At 50.5% G+C, this 24,180-nt stretch overlaps 1 protein-coding gene across 1 annotated transcript in view; it reads left to right on the top strand.

Moving 5' to 3' along the window:
• Positions 1-23,932, top strand: part of LOC132568847 (diacylglycerol O-acyltransferase 2-like) — a 70,461-nt gene extending 46,529 nt beyond the window's left edge. The window contains exons 5-8 of the mRNA XM_060235031.1: positions 4,112-4,316; positions 13,871-14,045; positions 19,111-19,313; positions 23,586-23,932. Coding sequence (XP_060091014.1) covers positions 4,112-4,316; positions 13,871-14,045; positions 19,111-19,313; positions 23,586-23,740 — 738 coding nt within the window. The 3' untranslated portion in view covers positions 23,741-23,932. The remainder of the gene's footprint in view (positions 1-4,111; positions 4,317-13,870; positions 14,046-19,110; positions 19,314-23,585) is intronic.
• Positions 23,933-24,180: the final 248 nt, after the last annotated feature.

Genomic DNA, 24,180 nt, shown 5'->3' with positions numbered 1-24,180 from the left:
CTCCTCCACTTGCAGCTGCTCGAATGGCCTTGGGTCAGCCACAGCTCTCTTATCTGGGAGAACCGGATTTGATTCCCCACTCCTCCACTTGCAGCTGCTGGAATGGCCTTGGGTCAGCCATAGCTCTCTTATCTGGGAGAACCGGGTTTGATTCCCCACTCCTCCACTTGCAGCTGCTCGAATGGCCTTGGGTCAGCCACAGCTCTCTTATCTGGGAGAACCGGGTTTGATTCCCCACTCCTCCACTTGCAGCTGCTGGAATGGCCTTGGGTCAGCCACAGCTCTCTTATCTGGGAGAACCGGGTTTGATTCCCCACTCCTCCACCCGCAGCTGCTGGAATGGCCTTGGGTCAGCCAGAGCTGTCTTATCTGGGAGAACTGGATTTGATTCCTCATTCCTCCACTTGCACCTGCTGGAATTGCCTTGGGTCAGCCATAGCTCTCTTATCTGGGAGAACCAGGTCTGATTACCCACTCCTGCACTTGCAGCTGCTGGAATGGCCTTGGGTCAGCCATAGCTCTGTTATCTGGGAGAACCGGGTTTGATTCCCCACTCCTCCACTTGCACCTGCTGGAATGGCCTTGGGTCAGCCAGAGCTCTCTTATCTGGGAGAACCGGGTTTGATTCCCCTCCACTTGCAGCTGTTGGAATGGCCTTGGGTCAGCCAGAGCTCTCTTATCTGGGAGAACCGGGTTTGATTCCCCACTCCTCCACTTGCACCTGCTGGAATGGCCTTGGGTCAGCCAGAGCTCTCTTATCTGGGAGAACCGGGTTTGATTCCCCACTCCTCCACTTGCAGCTGCTGGAATGGCCTTGGGTCAGCCAGAGCTCTCTTATCTGGGAGAACCGGGTTTGATTCCCCCCTCCGCCACTTGCAGCTGCTGGAATGGCCTTGGGTCAGCCAGAGCTCTCTTATCTGGGAGAACCGGGTTTGATTCCCCACTCCTCCACTTGCACCTGCTGGAATGACCTTGGGTCAGCCATAGCTCTCTTATCTGGGAGAACCGGGTTTGATTCCCCACTCCTCCACTTGCAGCTGCTCGAATGGCCTTGGGTCAGCCACAGCTCTCTTATCTGGGAGAACCGGGTTTGATTCCCCACTCCTCCACTTGCAGCTGCTGGAATGGCCTTGGGTCAGTCAGAGCTCTCTTATCTGGGAGAACCGGGTTTGATTCCCCACTCCTCCATCCGCAGCTGCTGGAATTGCCTTGAGTCAGCCATAGCTCTCTTATCTGGGAGAACCAGGTCTGATTAGCCACTCCTGCACTTGCAGCTGCTGGAATGGCCTTGGGTCAGCCAGAGCTCTCTTATCTGGGAGAACCAGGTTTGATTCCCCTCCACTTGCAGCTGCTGGAATGGCCTTGGATCAGCCAGAGCTCTCTTATCTGGGAGAACCGGGTTTGATTCCCCTCCACTTGCAGCTGCTGGAATGGCCTTGGGTCAGCCATAGCTCTCTTATCTGGGAGAACCGGGTTTGATTCCTCACTCCTCCACTTGCAGCTGCTGGAATGGCCTTGGGTCAGCCATAGCTCTCTTACCTGAGAGAACCGGGTTTGATTCCCCACTCCTCCACTTGCAGCTGCTGGAATGGCCTTGGGTCAGCTAGAGCTCTCTTATCTGGGAGAACCGGGTTTGATTCCCCACTTCTCCACTTGGAGCTGCTGGAATGGCCTTGGGTCAGCTAGAGCTCTCTTATCTGGGAGAACCAAGTTTGATTCCCCACTCCTCCACTTGGAGCTGCTGGAATGGCCTTGGGTCAGCCAGAGCTCTCTTATCTGGGAGAACCGGGTTTGATTCCCCACTCCTCCACTTGCAGCTGCTAGAATGGCCTTGGGTCAGTCATAACTCTCTCAGAGCTGTTCTGCTCAAGAGCAGTTTCTGTCAGGGTTCTCTCCGCCCCACCGACCTCACAGGGTGTCTGTCATGGGGAGGAGAAGGGAAGGAGGTTGTAAGTCGCTCTGTTAGACTCCTTTGTGTAGTGAAGGGTGGGGTATAAATGCAATCTCCTCCTCCTCCATCTTTATCATCAGTTGAGCTGCTGGGTTCCTCCAGCCCCCGTCCTCTAGTATGACAACTTTACTCACCTGAGCAAGGTCTTCTGCAGGTGCCAATCTGCAGATGGGCAAAATCTACAACAGCCCATACTCTTTTGGAATACTGTGTACAATTCTGGTCACTGCACCTCAAAAAGGATATTATAGCATTGGAGAAAGTCCAGAGAAGGGCAACTAGAATGATTAAAGGTCTGGAACACTTTCCCTATGATGAAAAGTTAAAACGCTTGGGGCTCTTTAGCTTGGAGAAACGTTGACTGCGGGGTGACATGAGAGAGGTTTACAAGATTATGCCTGGGAAGGAGAAGGTAGAGAAAGAAGTCCTTTTCTCCCTTTCTCACAATACAAGAACTCGTGGGCATTCAATGAAATTGCTGAGCAGTCGGGTTAGAACGGATAAAAGGAAGTCCTTCACCCAAAGGGTGATTCACACGTGGGATTCACTGCCATGTACTACACGGGTCAGGAAGACAAGGCCCTCCCTCATGCCTGCCCCCCCAACGTTTTAGGAGCTTTTGCTGGGAATACGGTGGGAGAGCTGTAATGGGAGGGCATCATGTGCCTGACAGCAGGGCAGAGTCTCCATCTTGAAATTCAACTCTCCCCGCACGCAGAAAACTAGCCCTGCAGGGAAAAAGGGTTCTACACTCTCTGCCTAGGCTGGCTGTGAAAATGGCCGTCATCCCACCTGGCTTGAAAAATTCAACTTCACCCCAAAAACAGCTTTGGGCATATGAAGAACATTTGATCTTCATATGGTGGTGGTGGCTACAAGCATAGCCAGCTTCAAGAGGGGATTGGATGAGCATATGGAGCAGCATATTGCCACAGCTTATTGTTGGAACTCTCTGTCTGGGGCAGTGATGCTCTGTATTCTTGGTGCTTGGGGGGGCACAGTGGGAGGGCTTTTAGTGCCCTGGCACCACTGATGGCACCTGCGGCTTTTGGGCCACTGTGTGTACAGAGTGTTGGACTGGATGGGCCATTGGCTTGATCCAATATGACTTCTCTTGTGTTCTTATGTCTGGAGCTGTGATGCTCTGTCTTCTTGGTGCTTGGGGGGGGGGCACAGTGGGAGGGCTTCTAGTGTCCTGGCTCCACTGATGGACCTCCTGATGGCACCTGTTTTTTTTTAGCCATTGTGTGAAACAGAGTGTTGGGCTGGATGGGCCACTGGCCTGATCCAACATGGCTTCTCTTATGTTCTCATGTGACACAGAGTGTTGGGCTGGATGGGCCACTGGCCTGATCCAACATGGCTTCTCTTATGTTCTCATGTGATACAGAGAGTTGGACTGGATGGGCCATTGGCCTGATCCAACATGGCTTCTCTTACGTTCTTATGTGATACAGAGTGTTGGGCTGGATGGGCCACTGGCCTGATCCAACATGGCTTCTCTTATGTTGTTATGTGACCCAGAGTGTTGGGCTGGATGGGCCACTGGCCTGATCCAAAATGGCTTCCCTTATGTTCTTATGTGACACAGAGTGTTGGACTGGATGGGCCATTGGCCTGATCTAACATGGCTTCTCTTATGTGATACAGAGTGTTGGGCTGGATGGGCCACTGGCCTGATCCAACATGGATTCTCTTATGTTCTTATGTGACATAGAGTGTTGGACTGGATGGGCCACTGGCCTGATCCAACGTGGCTTCTCTTATGTTCTTATGTGACATAGAATGTTGGACTGGATGGGCCACTGGCCTGATCCAACGTGGCTTCTCTTATGTTCTTATGTGACACAGAGTGTTGGACTAGAGGGGCCATTGGCCTGATCCAACATGGGTTCTCTTCTGTTCTTATGTGACACAGAGTGTTGGACTGGATGGGCCACTGGCCTGATCCAATATGGCTTCTCTTATGTTCTTATGTGACTCAGAGTGTTGGACTGGATGGACCACTGGCCTGATCCAACATGGCTTCTCTTATGTTCGTATGTGACGCAGAGTGTTGGGCTGGATCGGCCACTGGCCTGATCCAACATGGCTTCTGTTATGTTTTTATGTAACTAATTTTATTCCTTCTTCTCTCTCCCTTTCTCTTTCCTTCCTCAGCTTTTCAAAACCCACAACTTATTGACCACTCGGAATTACATTTTGGGCTACCACCCGCATGGCATCTTTGGACTCGGGGCCTTTTGCAACTTCAGCACGGAAGCCACGGGCGTGGGCCAGAAGTTTCCCGGGATCCGGCTGCACCTCGCCACGCTCGCTGGCAACTTCCGATTGCCCATTTTGAGGGACTACTTGATGTCTGGGGGTAAGCGCTGAAGCCCACCCAGCTCTCTTGCTGGAGGCATTATTATTTATTAGTCTTCTATCCTACCCTCCCCTACACTGCGTGGGTCAGGCAGGGTTACAGCGAAGAGTGAAGCAACAATTAAAACATCATTCGAAGAGGAAGATACGGACATGTGAAGCTACTCTGTTCTTGCAACCTGGATCGATGGAGACAGTCGAATGTGTCCTTTTACAGCACCTGCTTTATCAGAACATTCGATCTTCATATCCTACTCCATTTGCCTCCAGGTTTCCGGGCAGATCTAATCAATTTTATGCTTCCTCCTCTTGCTGATTGTTGTAATGAAATCACCTCCAAGGTAGTGAGGTTTTGTGCCTTGGCCTAGTTTAATTAGGCTAAACCAGAAAACACCAGATATCTTCCTTGTATAATGAAAACAATGTACTTAGTATCTCCAACACACAAATAATAATAAGAACATAATAGAAGCCATGTTGGATCAGGCCAATGGCCCATCCAGTACAACACTCTGTGTCACACAGTGGCCAAAAAAATTATATATATATATATATATATACACACACACACACACACTGTGGCTAATAGCCACTGATGGACCTCTGCTCCATATTTTTATCTAACCCCCTCTTGAAGCTGGCTATGCTTGTAGCCGCCACCAGCTCCTGTGGCAGTGAATTCCACATGTTAATCAACCTTTGGGTGAAGAAGGACTTCCTTTTATCTGTTTTAACCTGACTGCTCAGCAATTTCATTGAATGCCCACAAGTTCTTGTATTGTGTGAGAGAGAGAAAAGTACTTCTTTCTCTACTTTCCCCATCCCATGCATAATCTTGTAAACCTCTATCATGTCACCCCGCAGTCGACGTTTCTCCAAGCTAAAGAGCCCCAAGCTTTTCAACCTTTCTTCATGGGGAAAGTGTTCCAAACCTTTAATAACATAAACCAAACCACCAAGTTCTATTACAGTCCCAGGCTTCCAAGGAATATGTAAAGACTTGTACAACACTCAAAGGCGATATAAATATATTCTCCAACTGCACATAACGTATGTTCTCAATGGAAATTTTGATCGTTATATTTCCCGTTTCGATTAGTATCTTTGTCAAGAGATGCACATATGAATAACTTAAGCCTTTAGTCTGAGGCTCTCTGAAGTCTTACGTCAGCTTCAAAAATATTTCTTGTAATCTTTCTTATCTCTGGCGCTTTACAGCCTCTGTAATATTCACGACTCAGTGTTACCTACTTCCTGTTGGGCCAGTAGCTCTCCAATGTTTTCATTATACAAAGGAGATACCTGGTGTTTCTGGGTTGTTTAGACTTTCTCCCTGTCCTGGTTTTTTTCATTGATGTTTAATTAGGCGGCAAAAACTTGGTCTTATTTCAACGTACTTATTCTGTTTTATATACTATTTAGCTCCAATTTTCATTCTAGCCAAGAATTTTTGACATGCAACTCATATTTGTAATCAGGGCCTTTTTTTTTTTTTTAGTAGGAATTCACAGGAACACCGTTCCGGCTGGCTTGGCAGGGGTGTGTGGCCTAATATGGGAATGAGTTCCTGCCGCACTTTTTTTCCTAGGAAAAAAAAGCCCTGTATGAAACAATGATGATCTCAGGGGTGTGTGTTCCTCCTGGGCTATTTCTTCAAAAACAGCCCTGATTGTAATAAACTGAACTTGGAAACATTATTGAAAGCTTAAAACTATAACGGTAGAATATACAGATGGCGATCCGGTACAGAAGGGGGGACGCTCCTAGAAGTTCCGCATGTAAATGCACGCACAATGGACCAAATTCTGGGAAGTGGCTTGCTTTTAATTAAGCCCCACTGAGTTAAATGATGGAACCTCTTCCTTGGGTTCATTTTTTACTGGGTGAGACGTTAACCTGAGAGTCCCGTGTTCGAATCCCCACGGCAGCCATGAGCTTGCCTTTTTTATTATTATTATTATTAAATTTTATTTGTATCCCGCCCTCCCCGCCTAGGCAGGCTCAGGGCGGCCTTGAAGTCACTATCCGTCTAAGTCCATCAAGATGTCATGACGGTAACCTCGTCACTGTCCTGTTCACGCACAAGCTGCCCGTTAAGGAATGCAAGGATAAAGGTAGGATCGTGGGTGGGGTCCTGGAGATAAACATTAAGAAGAAAAACAAGACTTTGTCTGATTACAGGAAATGCTGATCATAGAGTTTCTGGCAGTTCCTAGAGCTACCTGGAAGTGTTGTAGTGTAGCTCTAGGAATCGCCAGGAACTCTGTGGTCAGGACTTCCTGTAAGTAGTTAATGATAGATAATTGTGAAATATTGTTTGTTAACAAAAAATAATAAAAATTTCAATGTGGGGAAAAACAAGAACTTCCTGTAAGCAGACAAGGCCTTATTTTCTTTTCAGCTTTTCTCCCCAGGACAATCCGTTGCCTTGGTTTCTTTCTGCCAGTCATGTGAGCATCAGTAGGCAAGGACTGCTGTCATCTGGCCATCTCCCACCATATGTGGGCAAAAGAGAACCCTCGACGGAGAGTTCTTTGCCCCTTCTTCTGCCTTCCCTTGTGCTCTACGGCTCCAAACATTTTGTTCCCTGCTCCGTGAGGCCCCAAGAGGCGTAGGGGTGAGCGTGTCAGACGATGACCCGAGAGACCGAGGTTCCAATCCCGGCTCAGCCGTGAAGCTCCCGGGATGACCTCGGGTCAAGCAGCTTAACTTCCTTCACAGGGGGCTGATCTCCTCTGGGAGTGGGTAGAAACGGCAGGATAGAAATGTCCTCGGGAGCCCGAATCACCTCCCGGCATCAGAAACAACCCAGGTGCAAAACATGTCAAGCAGCCAAACGACGAAGGGGGCAAAGTTTGACTTCCAGCGGCCACCAGCTCTATGAAAAGTTATCTGGATACGAACCCACATGCAAGGGCAGCCCTGCAGAGAGAAGCCCTGAACAGTTCTCTAGAGCAGAACGTAAGAGAAGCCATGTTGGATCAGGCCAATGGCCCATCCAGTCCAACACTCTGTGTGTCACATGGGCCAAAAACCCCAGGTGCCATTAGGAGGTCCACCAGTGGGACCAGGACACTAGAAGCCTTCCCACTGTGCCCCCCCAAAGCACCAAGAATACAGAGCATCATGCCCCAGACATAAGAACATAAGAGAAGCCATGTTGGATCAGGCCAATGGCCCATCCAGTCCAACACTCTGTGTGTCACATGGGCCAAAAACCCCAGGTGCCATCAGGAGGTCCACCAGTGGGGCCAGGACACTAGAAGCCTTCCCACTGTGCCCCCCCCAAAGCACCAAGAATACAGAGCATCATGCCCCAGACATAAAAACATAAGAGAAGCCATGTTGGATCAGGCCAATGGTCCATCCAGTCCAGCACTCTGTGTCACACAGGGGCCAAAAAACCCAGGTGCCGTTAGGAGGTCCACCAGTGGGGCCAGGACACTAGAAGCCCTCACACTGTTGCCTTTCCCAAGCACCAAGAATACAAAGCATCACTGCCCCAGACATAAGAACATAAGAGAAGCCATGTTGGATCAGGCCAGTGGCCCATCCAGTCCAACACTCTGGGTCACATAAGAACATAAGAGAAGCCATGTTGGATCAGGCCAATGGCCCATCCAGTCCAACACTCTGTGTCACATAAGAACACAAGAGAAGCCATGTTGGATCAGGCCAGTGGCTCATCCAGTCCAACACTCTGTGTCACATAAGAGAAGCTATGTTGGATCAGGCCAATGGCCCATCCAGTCCAACACTCTATATCACACAGTGGCCAAAAAACCCAGGTGCCATCAGGAGGTCCACCAGTGAGGCCAGGACACCGTACCATACCAAACCTTTAATGGCATAACAGTTGCAAATGAGAATTCACAGAAAAAAAAAATTAAACATTGGAGATAAAAATTGAAAAGAAACCGAGATTATAAATGCATTCATACATGGTCAGATTTAAATTTAAGGATGTCTGCCAAAAATTTTGCCACAGCCTCGCTAACCTCCCACTCTGTATCATTCAGTCACTAATGACAGGGTGGCAGAATAGACAGATCTGGGGAGAAGGAAGGCTTGCAAAATAGATCTTTACAGAGATTATGATATATGGAACAATCAAGCAATATATGCTGAATTGAGTTGGGAATATTCACTCCACAGGAACAGAGTCTATCACATAAAGAGATTCGATGATATCTCCCTTGTAAAATTTGGAGGGAAACGCATTTAATTAGCCAACATAAATGCCCTGCGATGACTTGGAATGGTTAAGTCTGATAGATAATGAGGCATTTTGCCACAAAAAACCATTGAGCCCTAAGGATGCTGGAGAGCAGACAGAAGGGTCCGTTGGGCACAGTTTTGTTTCCTCCAACTCTTACAATCTCAGTTTAATACATCTGAAGATATATGACCGCTATCCACAACTGGTTACGTTTGGTCTGCTGACCTGGATGAGGCGTGAAGAACCTCAGCTGGAGACCCTGGAGAGCCATGAATGGGGCTGTGGCTCAGTGGTAGAGCATCTGCATGGGAAGCAGAAGGTCCCAGGTTCAATCCCTGGCATCTCCAACTCAAAAGGGTCCAGGCAAGTAGGCGTGAAGAACCTCAGCTTGAGACCCTGGAGAGCCATGAATGGGGCTGTGGCTCAGTGGTAGAGCATCTGCTTGGTAAGCAGAAGGTCCCAGGTTCAATCCCCGGCATCTTCAGCTAAAAGAGTCCAGGCAAATAGGTGTGAATAACCTCAGCTGGAGACCCTGGAGAGCCATGAATGGGGCTGTGGCTCAGTGGTAGAGCATCTGCTGGGTAAGCAAAAGGTCCCAGGTTCAATCCCCGGCATCTCCAACTCAAAAGGGTCCAGGCAAGTAGGTGTGAAGAACCTCAGCTGGAGACCCTGGAGAGCCATGAATGGGGCTGTGGCTCAGTGGTAGAGCATCTGCTTGGTAAGCAAAAGGTCCCAGGTTCAATCCCCGGCATCTCCAACTCAAAAGGGTCCAGGCAAGTAGGTGTGAAGAACCTCAGCTGGAGACCCTGGAGAGCCATGAATGGGGCTGTGGCTCAGTGGTAGAGCATCTGCTTGGTAAGCAGAAGGTCCCAGGTTCAATCCCCGGCATCTCCACTAAAAAAGGGTCCAGGAAAATAGGCATGAAAAACCTCAGCTTGAGACCCTAGAGAGCTGCTGCCAGTCTGAGTAGACAAGACTGACTTTGATGGACGGAGGGTCTGATTCAGTAGAAGGCAGCTTCATACATTCATATATATATGTTCAGTGAGCTCCGGCACCTCTCTTTCTATTACATGACCCCTGCTTTAGAGAATCTCAACATTTAAAGGGCCGGTTCATGCCTGGGTAGACGCTTTTATAGGACAAGGTGTCCTGGCAGGTGGTCACGTGATCTCAGCTGAAGTGGGGCTTACCTTCCGAGCCCTGCTTTGCTGGCCGAACAGCTTAGCCGTTCAGTCTGGGGCTCTCTGCAGCTGACAGAAAGGGACCCGGAAGGACCCCGGCCGGGATTAGAGAGCCGTCTGTGCGACCTTTTACTCTCTCTTCCCGCCTTCAGCAGAAAAGGTCCCGCAGTGTCATGTTAGTCTGGCCGAGGGACAGGGCCGGATTAACCGTTAGGCCAACTAGGCACTAACCTATGGGCCCCCACACCCTGGGCCAGCTCCCCCCCCCCCATTTGCAGCCCTCCCAGCCTGCACACACAGCCAGCAACTGAGCCGCTCTTTGCCCGACTCGCCTGGTGCGGCTGCTGCCGGCGTCGTCGCCAAGTTTGCCTTTCTCTGCCTCTCCCCCGCGGCTTTGTCAAAGGGGCCTTCAGGACCCTCCAACTCAGAGATGATTTGCAAGGGGGGCCCTGAGATTTTGACTGCCTCGAGGCCTCCACGGGGTTTGATCTGGCACTGCCAAGGAAGGAAGGGATCTCTGGTGTGAAAAAACAACCGATCGCAGCCCGGGCTTTTTGGGTGTTCGAATGGGAAAGGCGCCATCTGGTCTCATTTCTCTCCCTGTTTGTGAATCTGGCCCTCCTTTGGGTAAGCCGATTAGCCCGCTTGGAAGGCGGCCTTGGAGGCTAAGGAGAAAGCAGCTGAGAAGTTGCAGCAGCTGCCAAAATCTCTCGACGGCTCTTGGTGCGAAGCTGGTAAAAGCCCAGCGTTGAACACGTACAAAGCTAGCTTATGTCAAATCAGTTCACCGCGGTCAGTATTGTCAACTCTAATTGGCAGCAGGGTCTCAGGCAGAGGTCTTTCCTAGCACCTACTGCCTGGACCCTTTGTAGTTGGAGATGCTGGGGATTGAACCTGGGACCTTCTGCTTTCCAAGCAGATGCTTTGCCACTGAGCTGCAGCCCCACTGTATGTCTCTCCAGGGTCTCAGGCTGAGGTCTTTCCCATCGCCTACTGCCTGGTCCTTTTAACTGAAGATGTCGGGGATTGAACCTGGGACCTTCCACTTACCAAGCAGATACTCTGCCACTGAGCTACAGCCCCACTGTATGTCTCTCCAGGGTCTCAGGCTGAGGTCTTTCCCATCGCCTACTGCCTGGTCCTTTTAACTGAAGATGTCGGGGACTGAACCTGGGACCTTCTGCTTCCCAAGCAGATGCTCTGCCACTGAGCTACAGCCCCACTGTATGTCTCTCCAGGGTCTCAGACTGAGGTCTTTCCCATCGCCTACTGCCTGGTCCTTTTAACTGAAGATGTCGGGGACTGAACCTGGGACCTTCTGCTTCCCAAGCAGATGCTCTGCCACTGAGCTACAGCCCCACTGTACGTCTCTCCAGGGTCTCAGACTGAGGTCTTTCCCATCACCTACTGCCTGGTCCTTTTAACTGGAGGTGCCGGGGACTGAACCTGGGACCTTCTGCTTCCCAAGCAGAAGCCCTTCCACTGAGCCACGGCCCCTCCCTGGCATTCATGGCCAGGTGGTCATGGAATCCAATGCCCCGTTGGATTCAATGACCACAGCATGGAATCCAGTGCCCCGTTGCAGATAGTGCCTTGGACTAATATGGGACTTTTCAGTTCATGAGAACATCAGAAGAGCTCTGCCAGATCAGACCAGTGAGGGTCCATCTAGTCCAGCATCCTGTCTCAAACAGAGGCCAACATGTTTCTCCAGAGGGCCAACAGGAGGGCATGGAGGATGAGGGCCTTCCCCGATAAAAACATCAGAACGGCTCTGCTGGATCAGAGCAGAGGTCTGTCTAATTTCACATAGTGGTCAGCCAGTTCCTATGGATGGCCAAAAGAGGGCGTAAGAGCCAAAGAAGAGCCCTGCTGGATCAGACCAGGGAGGGCCCATCCAGTCCAGCCTCCTGCCTCACACAGGGGCCAACCAGTCCCTCGGGAGGGCCAACGACAGGGCAGAGAGGCCGAGGCCTTCCTAAGAACATCAGAAGAGCCCTGCTGGATCAGACCAGGGAGGGCCCATCCAGTCCAGCCTCCTGCCTCACGCAGTGGCCAGCCAGTTCCTCTGGAGGGCCAACAACAGGGCAGAGAGGCTGAGGCCTTCCCCTGAGAAGAACCTCAGAAGAGCCCTGCCGGATCAGACCAGGGAGGGTCCCTCTAGTCCAGCCACCTGTCTCACACAGTGGCCAGCCAGTTCCTCTGGAGGGCCAGCAACAGGGCAGAGAGGCTGAGGCCTTCCCCTGAGAAGAACCTCAGAACCCTGCTAGATCAGACCAGTGGTCCATCTAGTACAGCTCCTGTCACACAGTGGCCAACCAGTTCCTCGGGAGGGCCAACGACAGGGCAGAGAGGCTGAGGCCTTCCTAAGAACATCAGAAGAGCTCTGCTGGATCAGACCAGTGAGGGTCCATCTAGTCCAGCCTCCTGTCTCACACAGTGGCCAACCAGTCCCTCAGGAGGGCCAATGACAGGGCAGAGAGGCCGAGGCCTTCCTAAGAACATAAGAAGAGCCCTGCTGGATCAGACCAGTGAAGGTCCATCTAGTCCAGCTTTCTGTCTCACACAGGGGCCAACCAGTTCCTCTGAAGGACCAACAACAGGGCAGAGAGGCTGAGGCCTTCCCCTGAGAAGAACCTCAGAAGAGCCCTGCTGGATCAGACCAGGGAGGGTCCCTCTAGTCCAGCCACCTGTCTCACACAGTGGCCAGCCAGTTCCTCCGGAGGGCCAACAACAGGGCAGAGAGGCTGAGGCCTTCCCCTGAGAAGAACCTCAGAAGAGCCCTGCTAGATCAGACCAGTGGTACATCTAGTCCAGCTCCTGTCACACAGTGGCCAACAAGTTCCTCTGGAGGGCCAACGACAGGGCAGAGAGGCTGAGGCCTCCCTAAGAACATCAGAAGAGCCCTGCTGGATCAGACCAGGGAGGGTCTATGTAGTCCAGGATCCCGTCTCCCACTGTGGCCAGCCAGTCCCTTTGGAGGGCCAATAACAGGTCACAGAGACTATGGCCTTCCCCTGATGTTGCCTCCTGGTGCTGGTATTCAGAGGTTTACCGCCTCTGAATATAGAGGTCCTTATCCCCCTTTCGTTATGGGGGTGAGCCTTTCTCTTGGGTTAACCAAACCACACAGGGTTGTTGTGTTTGGTGTAGTGGTTAAGTGCGTGGACTCTTATCAGAGAGAACCGGGTTTGATTCCCCACTCCTCCACTTGCAGCTGCTGGAGTGACCATGAGTCAGTCACAAGTTCTCTCAGAGCTGTTCTGCTCAAGAGCAGTTCTCGGAGAGCCAGTTTGGTGTAGTGGTTAAGTGCGTGGACTCTTATCTGGGAGAACCGGGTTCGATACCCCACTCCTCCACTTGCAGCTGCTGGAATGGCCTTGGGTCAGCCAGAGCTCTCTTATCTGGGAGCACCCGGTTTGATTCCCCACTCCTCCACTTGCAGCTGCTGGAATGGCCTTGGGTCAGCCATAGTTCCGGTAGGAGTTGTCCTTGAAAAGGCAGCTTCTGGGGGATCTCTCTCAGCCCCACCTACCTCACAGGGTGTCTGTTGTGGGGGAAAGAAGATAAAGGAGATTGTAAGTCGCTCTGAGACTCTGATTCTGAGAGAAGAGTGGGGTATAAATCTACGGTGGTCTTCTTCCTCTGCCTAAAACAGGAGCTCTTGGAAGGATGGGTCAGACAGGTCCAGATAAATCTGATAGCCACAGCTAACAGCCAGTGCCACAGCCTTGAGTTGTGCCACCATGCGGTATTTTAAAATCAGAATGCGAAGCTAAAGGAGCTCAAGTTCTGACCTAAATTTTGCCATCTGCATTTTGCTCGTTTAAGGAGGATTTTTTTGGGGGGGTGGGGGGCGGGAATTTCCCATTGTTTCCCCTGGCTGTCCTCTTTCCTTCCCCAGCGATAAAAGCGGAAATTCTCAGGATGCTGAATTCTGAGCCGTTTCTGGCCAGAATCACGGGACGGATGCTGCTCTCTTGAACTCGGGGTGAAGTGGCAAGGGCATTCCTGCTAACAGCTTAACCCTGGTTTTTTTTTCCTGTTTTCTCCACAAAAGAGGCTATATTTTCCCATTGGGAGTTTGCAAAGTCCATTTGGTTCCATTTTTTTAATGCTCTCTCTCTCTCTCTCTCTCTTCTGAATGCTCAGGTATCTGCCCCGTGAACCGCGACAGCATAGACTACATCCTTTCCAAAAAGGGCACCGGGAATGCCGTTGTGATCGTAGTTGGTGGGGCCGCCGAATCTCTCAACTGTGTCCCAGGCAAAAACTCTGTGACTCTGAAGAACCGGAAGGGTTTTGTCAGGCTGGCATTACGACACGGGTAAGGCTCCTGGATCAGATCCGAAAGGTTTCTGTCTGGTTTTGGCAGAGTGGCGCAGAGTGGTAAAGCTGCAGTTCTGCAGTCTGAGCTCATGACCTGAGTTAGATCCCGGCGGAAGCTGGTTTCAGGTAGCCAGCTCCAGGTTGACTCAGCCTTCCATCCTTCCAAGGTTGGTAAAATGAGTTCCCAGCTTGCTGGGGGGGAAAGTGTAGATGACTGGGGAAGGCAATGGCAAACCACCCCGCAAAAAGTCTGCCGTGAAAACATTGTGAAAGCAATGTCACCCCAGAGTCGAAAACGACTGGTGCTTACACAGGGGACTACCTTTACTTTTAAGAGCTCTGTGGCGCAGAGTGGTAAAGCTGCAGTACTGCAGTCTGAACTCTCTGCTCACGACCTGAATTCGATCCCGGCGGAAGCTGGGTTCAGGTAGCCGGCTCCAGGTTGACTCAGCCTTCCATCCTTCCGAGGTGGGTCAAATGAGTCCCCATCTAGCTGGAGGGAAAGTATAGATGAATGGGGAAGGCAATGGCAAACCACTTCTTAAAAAGTCTGCCGTGAAAACGTTGTGAAAGCAACGTCACCCCAGAGTCGGAAACGACTGGTGCTTGCACAGGGGACTACCTTTACCTTTTTTAAAACTTCCAATACAAGGAGGCTTTGATTGTGGAACCACGGCTCTTCTGTCAAGCTGCAGATTAGGAAATAGCTGAAGATTTTGGAGATGGAGCCTGAGGAGGTTTTGGAGAGAGGAGGGACTTCAATGGGCTATATCAGGGGTGGCCAAACTTGTTTTAACGTAAGAACCACATCCTTTAAATAAAATTCTTGCCAAATTCAACACGATAGAGTGTCTTACAACCTCATATCGGACTTGGCAATAACTTCATTTAAGGGTAGATCCAAGCGGGCAGCTGTGTTGGTCTGGAGTAGCTGAACAAAGCAGGAGTCAAGTGGCACCTTTAAGACAAACCAAGTTTTATTCAGGTTCTGAATAAAACTTGGTTAGTCTTAAAGGTGACACTTGACTCCTGCTTTATTTAAAGAATTAGACTGCACAAGCACTTTACAGGAAGAGTGAAAGAAGAACAGAAAGGAGGACGTTCTTCATGTGGAATTGGATAGAGTGAACCCTTTTGTAAAACTGATGAATCTTCATAAGGACATAGCATTGCGAGGAATTTCAAGCATTTAAAATTATAGCCAGGTGGTGCCCGTCTCTCCATGCTATACAGATTTAAAACATCTACAAATTGCGTAAAACTAGAATGCTTCAAGGGTTGGAACACTTTCCCTATGAAGAAAGGTTAAAACGCTTGGGGCTCTTTCGCTTGGAGAAACGTCGACTGCGGGGTGACATGATAGAGGTTGACAAGATAATGCATGGGATGGAGAAGGCAGAGAAAGAGGTACTTAAGAACATAAGAGAAGCCATGTTGGATCAGGCCAAGGGCCCATCCAGCCCAACACTCTGCGTCACATAAGAACATAAGAGAAGCCATGTTGGATCAGGCCAGTGGCCCCTCCAGTCCAACACTCTGCGTCACATAAGAACATAAGAGAAGCCCTTTTGGATCAGGCCAGTGGCCCCTCCAGTCCAACACTCTGCGTCACATAAGAACATAAGAGAAGCCATGTTGGATCAGGCCAGTGGCCCATCCAGTCCAACACTCTGTGTCACATAAGAACATAAGAGAAGCCATGTTGGATCAGGCCAATGGCCCATCAAGTCCAACACTCTGTATCACACAGTGGCAAAAATTTTTATATATACACACACACTGTGGCTAATAGCCACTGATGGACCTGTGCTCCATATTTTTATCTAAACCCCTCTTGAAGGTGGCTATACTTGTGGCCGCCACCACCTCCTGTGGCAGTGAATTCCACATGTTAATCACCCTTTGGGTGAAGAAGGACTTCCTTTTATCTGTTTTAACCTGTCTGCTCAGCAATTTCATCGAATGCCCACGAGTTCTTGTATTGTGAGAAAGGGAGAAAAGTACTTCTTTCTCTACTTTCTCCATTCCATGCATTATCTTGTAAACCTCTATCATGTCACCCCGCAGTCGACGTTTCTCCAAGCTAAAGAGCCCCAAGCGTTTCAACCTTTCTTCATAGGGAAAGTGCTCCAGCCCTTTAATCATTCTAGTTGCCCTTCTCTGGACTTTCTCCAATGCTATAATATCCTTTTTGAGGTGCGGCGACCAGAACTGCACACAGTACTCCAAATGAGACCGCACCATCGATTTATACAGGGGCATTATGATACTGGCTGATTTGTTATCAGTTCCCTTCCTAATAATTCCCAGCATGGCGTTGCTCTTTTTTATTGCAAACGCACACTGACTTGACATTTTCAGTGAGTTCTCTACCACGACCCCAAGCTCTCTCTCTTGGTCAGTCACACCCCATCAACTTGTATTTGTAGCTGGGATTCTTGGCCTCAATGTACTTTTCTCCCTTTCTCACAATATGAGAACCTGTGGGCATTCAATGAAATTGCTGAGCAGTCAGGGTTAGAATGGATAAAAGGAGGTACTTTACCTCAGAACTTGAGCTCCCTGAGCTCTGAGTTTTGATTCTAAAATAATTCATGGCACAACTCAAAGTGTTAGATCAACATGCGGAATTCACTGCCACAGGAGGTGGCGGCGGCTGCAAGCATAGCCAGCTTCAAGACGGGATTGGATAAGCATATGGAGCAGAGGTCCATCAGTGGCTATTAGGCACAGTGTATTGTTAGAACTCTCTATCTGGGGCAGTGATGCTCTCTATTCTGGGTGCTTGGGGGCGGGCAACAGTGGAAGGGCTTCCAGTGTCCTGGCCCCACTGGTGGACCTCCTGGTGGCACTTGGGTTTTTTGGCCACTGTGTGAAATAGAGTGTTGGACTGGATGGGCCATTGGCCTGATCCAACATGGCTTCTCTTATGTTCTTATGTGACACAGAGTGTTGGACTGGATGGGCCATTGGCCTGATCCAACATGGCTTCTCTTATGTTCTTATGTGACACAGAGTGTTGGACTGGATGGGCCACTGGCCTGATCCAACATGGCTTCTCTGATGTTCTTATGTGACACAGAGTGTTGGACTGGTTGGGCCATTGGCCTGATCCAACATGGCTTCTCTTATGTTCTTATGTGACACAGAGTGTTGGACTGGATGGGCTATTGGCCTGATCCAACATGGCTTCTCTGATGTTCTTATGTGACACAGAGTGTTGGACTGGATGGGCCATTGGCCTGATCCAACATGGCTTCTCTTATGTTCTTATGTGACACAGAGTGTTGGACTGGATGGGCCACTGGCCTGATCCAACATGGCTTCTCTTTTGTTCTTATGTCTGGGGCAGTGATGCTCTGTATTCTTGGTGCTTGGGTGGGCAGTGGGAGGGCTTCTAGTGTCTTGGCCCCCACTGGTGGACCTCCTGATGGCACCTGGGTTTTTTGGCCACTGTATGGCAGGGTGTTGGACTGGATGGGCCATTGGCCTGATGCAACATGGCTTCTCTTATGTTCTTAAACAATGTGGGCAAATTGCTACACATCTTCACTCTTGGTGGTCTTGCCCCCTCATCCAGACATACTGGAAAACTATCATTTTAGAAATAAATAACATATTGAATAGTCACTTACCTCTTAATCCTGAAATGATATTACCGGAACACTGGACCCACTTCATACCAACACTTCTGTCTATTGGAAAAACACTCCTAGCATATAATTGGAAAAACTCTAATATGCCAACTCTGTATAGTTGGAGAAACAAGATCTGGGAATACTTTATTCTTAGTAAACTCTCATATTCAAATAATGATATTCCACCAGAATTAGATGAAAAGAAAATTGCAGAAAAAGATATCCAGTAGTTACATACTTGTCAGAGCATAACATTATTCTAACAGATCCTTTGTACCGGAATTTGATTTCTTTTTGAACTATTGTTATCAGCATGATTATGGCGTATGCACCCTATTTCTGCAAATGTATCGAATCTGGCAAAAGAATAAAGTTTAGTTGAAAGTTTAAAAAAAATGATGAGGAATTTCAACTGATATTGTAATTAATAGAATGTGTTTTGCCTGATTTTTGAAGAGCCCCGTGGCGCAGTGTTAAAGCTGCAGTACTAAGCTCTGCTCACGACCTGAGTTCGATTCCCAGCAGAAGCTGGGTTTTCAGGTAGCCGGCTTGAGGTTGACTCAGCCTTCCATCCTTCCGAGGTCGGTCAAATGAGTCCCCAGCTTGCTGTGGGGGAAAGTGTAGATGACTGGGGAAGGCAAAGGCAAAACACCCTGTAAAAAGTCTGCCGTGAAAACTTTGTGAAGGTAAAATGAGTCCCCAGCTTGCTGGGGGGAAAGTGTAGATGACTGGGGAAGGCAATGGCAAACTGCCCCGTAAAAAGTCTGCCGTGAAAACGTTGTGAAGGTAAAATGGGTCCCCAGCTTGCTTGGGGGAAAGCGTAGATGACTGGGGAAGGCAATGGCAATCCACCCCGTGAAAAGTCTGCTGTGAAAATGTTGTGAAGGTAAAATGAGTTCCCAGCTTGCTGGGGGGAAAGTGTAGATGACTGGGGAAGGCAAAGGCAAAACACCCTGTAAAAAGTCTGCCGTGAAAACGTTGTGAAGGTAAAATGAGTTCCCAGCTTGCTGGGGGGAAAGTGTAGATGACTGGGGAAGGCAATGGCAAACCACCCCGTAAAAAGTCTGCCGTGAGAACGTTGTGAAGGTAAAATGAGTTCCCAGCTTGCTGGGGGGAAAGCGTAGATGACTGGGGAAGGCAATGGCAAACCACCCCGTAAAAAGTCTGCCATGAAAACGTTGTGAAAGCGACGTCACCCCAGAGTCGGAAACCACTGGTGCTTGCACAGGGGGCCTTTCCTTCGCCTAATTTGTGATTTAGTTATTTGTCACAATCATTTGCTTAGCTTTACCCAACTAGAGGTTGGCAGTCCCAGGTGATGGTATACCTGGCTCGAAGCAACAGAATAATCTTGCACTTACCCTGTGTCTTGGCGTCCCGTAAAAAGGAAAGGTGCTTACCAGCGTCTTTTTAAAAACTTTCCAGGGCGGATCTCGTTCCCATCTATTCGTTCGGCGAGAACGAAGTTTACAAGCAGGTGGTCTTTGAGGAAGGCTCGTGGGGCAAATGGATTCAGAAGAAGTTCCAGAAGTACGTCGGCTTCGCCCCCTGCTTCTTCCTCGGACGGAGCCTCTTCTCCTCTAACACCTGGGGCTTGCTGCCCTTCTCCAAGCCGATCAACACCGTAGGTGAGATGGAAGCCCAGGCTGACCTCTTCCCAGGGGTGTGGAGCTAGACTGGAAGCATGAACGTAAGAGAGAAGCCATTTTAGATCAGGCCACAAAATGGTTGCCTCAGCTTACATTCAGTCATGCCGTGATGATAAGAACATAAGAGAAGGCATGTTGGATCAGGCCAATGGCCCATCCAGTCCAACACTTTGTACACACAGTGGCCAAAAAACCCTAGGTGCCATCAGTGGGGCCAGGACACTAGAAGCCCTCCCATTGTGCCCCCCAAGCACCAAGAAGACAGAGTATCACTTGCCCCAGACATAAGAACATAAGAGAAGCCATGCTGGATCAGGCCAATGGCCCATCCAGTCCAACACTCTGTGTCCCACAATGGCCAAAAAACCCAGGTGCCATCAGGAGGTCCATCAGTGAGGCCAGGACACTAGAAGCCCTCCCACTGTGCCCCCCAAGTACCAAGAATACAGAGCATCACTTGCCCCAGACAGAGAGTTCCAACAATACGCTGTGGCTAATAGCCACTGATGGGCCTCTGCTCCAGATGTTTATCCAATTCCTTCTTGAAGCCGGCTATGCTTGTAGCCGCCCCCACCTCCTGCAGAAGTGAGTTCCACATGTTAATCACCCTTTGGGTGAAGAAGGACTTCCTTTTATCCATTCTAACTCGACCGCTCAGCAATTTCATTGAGTGCCCACGAGTTCTGGTATGATCCTTGTGGTGTGGGGGCAGCTGCTACCAAAGCAAGTTTAAAAAAAAAAATCTGTAGTCATACCATACCATACCAAACCTTTAATGGCATAATAGATTCAGATAAAAATACACAGAATATAAAAATTTAAACACTGGAGATAAAATCAAAATAAAACCGAGCTTACAGATGCATTCAAACATGGTCAGAATTAAATTTAAGGATGTCAGCCAGAAATTTTGCCACAGCCTCACTAACCACCCCCTCAGTATCACTCAATAAATAATAACAGGGTGGCAGAATGGACAAATCTGGAGAAAAAGAAAGCTTGCCAAATAAATCTTTACGGAGGTTATGGTAAAAAGAACAATCAATCTGTAGTCAATCAAATCTCCAATGGCCAATCAGAAACTTTGCTGCGGGAAAGCTCCAGCAGGCCCTGCCCACTTTCGAAAAACGCAAGGGCAACATGGTGGAGACTCCTGGCTCGTCTTCTTCAGCATTGCTTAGCGGTGCCTGCATAGAGTTGCCAGTCCCCAGGCGGGGGAAGGTCCCCTGGTCTGGAGGCTCTCCTCCAGCTTCAGAGTTATCAGAAAGCGAGGGGGGGAGGGAGAGAAATGTCTGCTGGGCACTCCATTATACCCTCTGGAGACTGATTCCCATAGGGCAGGAGTGGCCAACGGTGGCTCTCCAGATGTTTTTTTGCCTACAACTCCCATCAGCCCCAGCCAGCATGGCCGATGGCTGGGGCTGATGGGAGCTGTAGGCAAAAAACATCTGGAGAGCTACCGTTGGCCACCCCTGCCGTAGGGTATAATGGAGAATGGATCTGAGGGTATCTGGGGCTCCGAGGGGCCTGTTTTTTGTGTCACGGCTGGGGCCGGGTCAGGCAAAGTCCAGAGGCAGTCCGAGGTCTGTAGCCAGTAAGCAGGAGGGTCCGAGGCGCCAAATCCGAATCACTGTAGAAGTATCGCAGGTCTGAGGTCCAGAAGCCGAGGTCAGGGAGTCCAGAAGTCCAAAGCCAAAGTCAGGGAGTCAGGAACCAAAGTCAAGCCGGAGTGGATGCTAGAATGTCAGGGAGATGACTAGTTGCTTCCACAAAGCCTCCTCCCAAAGCCCACAGCTATATAGCCCTCTGCTGGCTGTTGCCCGTTTGGGCTAATTGCTGGCTCAGGGAGGCAGCCAGGATCCTGTTACCACTCAAGCATCCTTGCTCTTAGAAGGGCCAGAATCCTCTCAGAACTCAGGGCTCAGGGAGCGTCTTGCTTGTGAGCGTGCCGCCCTCCTCCGATCCCTGAGGTCCTGCCGGAGGCGGTCACGCACACGAGCCACCCGAGAGGGCGAGGCAGGGGGGCTGGGATCTTCTCCAGCAGGAGGCAGGGGCACTGGTGCAGGTGGCAGGGGCACAGTTTCCTCATCAGACTCAACTTCCTCTGAAAGGTCCCCAGCACCCATGACATTTTGAGGTAGAGGCCAGATTTTCGGTATAGATTCCAATGTCTCTTTGCAAAACACGCCCCCCCCCCCAAGTTTCAAAAAGATTGGACCAGAGGGTCCAATTCTATGAGGCCCCCCAAAGGAGGTGCCCCTAGCCTTCATTATTTCCAAAGGGAGAGAATGCGTTTAAAAGGCGTGAGGTCCCCATAAATGTGAAAGCCAGAACTCCCTGCAGAAGGTCCCAGGTTCAATCCCCGGCATCTCCAACTAAAAAGGGTCCAGGCAAATAGGTGTAAAAAACCTCAGCTGGAGACCCTGGAGAGCCATGAATGGGGCTGTGGCTCAGTGGTAGAGCATCTGCTTGGGAAGCAGAAGGTCCCAGGTTCAATCCCCAGCATCTCCAACTAAAAAGGGTCCAGCCAAATAGGTGTGAAAAACCTCAGCTGAGACCCTGGAGAGCCGCTGCCAGTCTGAGTAGACAATACTGACTTGATGAACCCAGGGTCTGATTCAGTATAAGGCAGCTTCATATGCTCATATGTCCCTTTGGAATTCAGTTGTGCTTGTCACACCCTTGCTCTCGGCTCCACCCCCCAAAGCCCCCCCGGCTATTTCTTGAGCTGGACATGGCAACCCTATGCATTCAGGGTATTTGATCTCTTGTATCTCCTGAGTCACAGCTTGGAAAGGACCATAGCCAGGGATTCTGGAGAGGTATGGGTGTGTAAGCTGGAGACCTTTTTGCTAGGAGAGCCATTCGTCCCAGCTGGCTGTCGCCCGCCCAGGCCTGTAGCCGGAAAATTTTAGGTGGGGGAGGGGCCTTGGAAAAAAATTTCGGGTGGAGGGGCCCCTGCTTTGGCGGCCCCCTCTCTCTCCGCTGCCACCCCCCTCTCTCTCCGCCATTCTGGCAGCGCCCTCCGCGACGTTTTCCCCTCCTTCCCACTCACCCACCCGGTGAAGCCCGGCTCCTGGGGCTCTTTCGAGGCACCCCCCCCGCCGATCAGCTGATCGACGGGAAAAGCCATGCAGAGGCCGGCGGTTCCTATGCTGGCTTTCCGGCACGCTCAGCACATTCAGCACTGGGGCGGCCAGCGCTGAATGTGCTGAACGCGCCGGAAATCCAGCATGGGAACCACCGGCTCTTTGGTGTGGCTTTTCCCGCCGATCAGCTGATTGGCGGGGGGCTGCCTTGAAAGAGACACAGGAGCCCACGCTTCACTGGGTGGGAGGGAGGGAGGGAGGCACCACGGAGGGGTGGTGAGGGCTGCCGGAGTGGCGGGGAGATTGGGGGCTGCCAGAGAAGTGACTGAGGAGAGAGTGGGGGGAAAGGAGGGGCCATAAAGGTCGAAGGGGGGTTGGGTGGAGAGGCCGCCCCCCCCCATGGTTACGGGCCTGCGCCCTCCCCTCTCCAGGGGAGAACCAGTTTGGTGTAGTGGTTAAGTGTGCGGACTCTTATCTGGGAGAACCGGGTTTGATTCCCCACTCCTCCACTTGCACCTGCTAGCATGGCCTTGGGTCAGCCAGAGCTCTGGCAGAGGTTGTCCTTGAAAGGGCAGCTGCGGTGAGAGCCCTCTCCAGCCCCACCCACCTCACAGGGTGCCTGTTGTGGGGGAGGAAGGGAAAGGAGATTGAGCCGCTCTGAGACTCTTCGGAGTGGAGGGCGGAATATAAATCCAATGTCTTCATCTACCTCACAGGGTGTCTGTTGTGGGGGAGGAAGGGAAAGGATATTGTGAGCCGCTTTGAGACTCTTCAGAGTGGAGGGCGGGATATAAATCCAATATCTTCATCTACCTCATAGGGTGTCTGTTGTGGGGGAGGAAGATAAAGGAGATTGTGAGCCGCTTTGAGACTCTTTGGAGTGGAGGGTGGGATATAAATCCAATATCTTCATCTACCTCACAGGGTGTCTGTTATGGGGGAGGAAGGTACAGGAGATTGTGAGCCGCTCTGAGACTCTTGCAGTGGAGGGCGGGATATAAATCCAATATCTCCATGTACCTCACAGGGTGTCTTTTGTGGGGGAGGAAGGTACAGGAGATTGTGAGCCGCTCTGAGACTCTTCGGAGTGGAGGGCGGGATATAAATCGAATATCTTCTTCTTCTTCTCCATAACTCACCAAGCGCGTCTCTCTCCTTTCAGTGGGGGAGCCGATCACCATTCCGAAAATCGAAAACCCGAGCCAGAAGGAAGTAGACTTTTATCACAGCCTCTACGTCAGCTCCCTGAGGAAGCTCTTCGACAAGCACAAGACGAAATTCGGCCTGCTGGAGGCGGACGTCTTGGAAGTCAACTGACGGCAAGAGGAGCTGTCCCGCTGACTTGCGTGGGAATGGGGGAAGAGGCGAACTTGCTCTCGCATCAAAGACGCTTTTCTGCCGGAGGGGGAGTGGCTTGTTTCCTGGTCTGGGAATCCGGGACGTGAGCCTTGACAATGGGGGGGGGTGAGCTTTAGAAGGACAAAAAAACCAAAACAAAAGTTGTCTAAATATGTTAGACCCGTCTTGTAACCTTCTTTCTCGGTGACGGACGCATCCGGTGCCAACGCAGTACAGTTCCCCCATCAAACTTGGACGAGGCAACATTTGTGTTGGGAAATCTGCAAAATGAGACCTGTATTGCCCCTCTTGGGCAGGGAACAGAGTGCCTGAGCCAAGAAGCCGAAAGGTCACTTCCTGCCACCCAAATCAAAGCGCTTGTTTCGTCCTGATGCTCTGGCCTAATCTGAATTGGGGCT

The sequence above is a fragment of the Heteronotia binoei genome, chromosome 3 (genome assembly GCF_032191835.1).
Source record: "Heteronotia binoei isolate CCM8104 ecotype False Entrance Well chromosome 3, APGP_CSIRO_Hbin_v1, whole genome shotgun sequence".
In the NCBI taxonomy this organism is placed as follows: domain Eukaryota; kingdom Metazoa; phylum Chordata; class Lepidosauria; order Squamata; family Gekkonidae; genus Heteronotia; species Heteronotia binoei.
The sequence above is the reverse complement of the archived record's forward strand: the minus strand, read 5'-3'. Positions and strand labels throughout refer to the sequence as shown.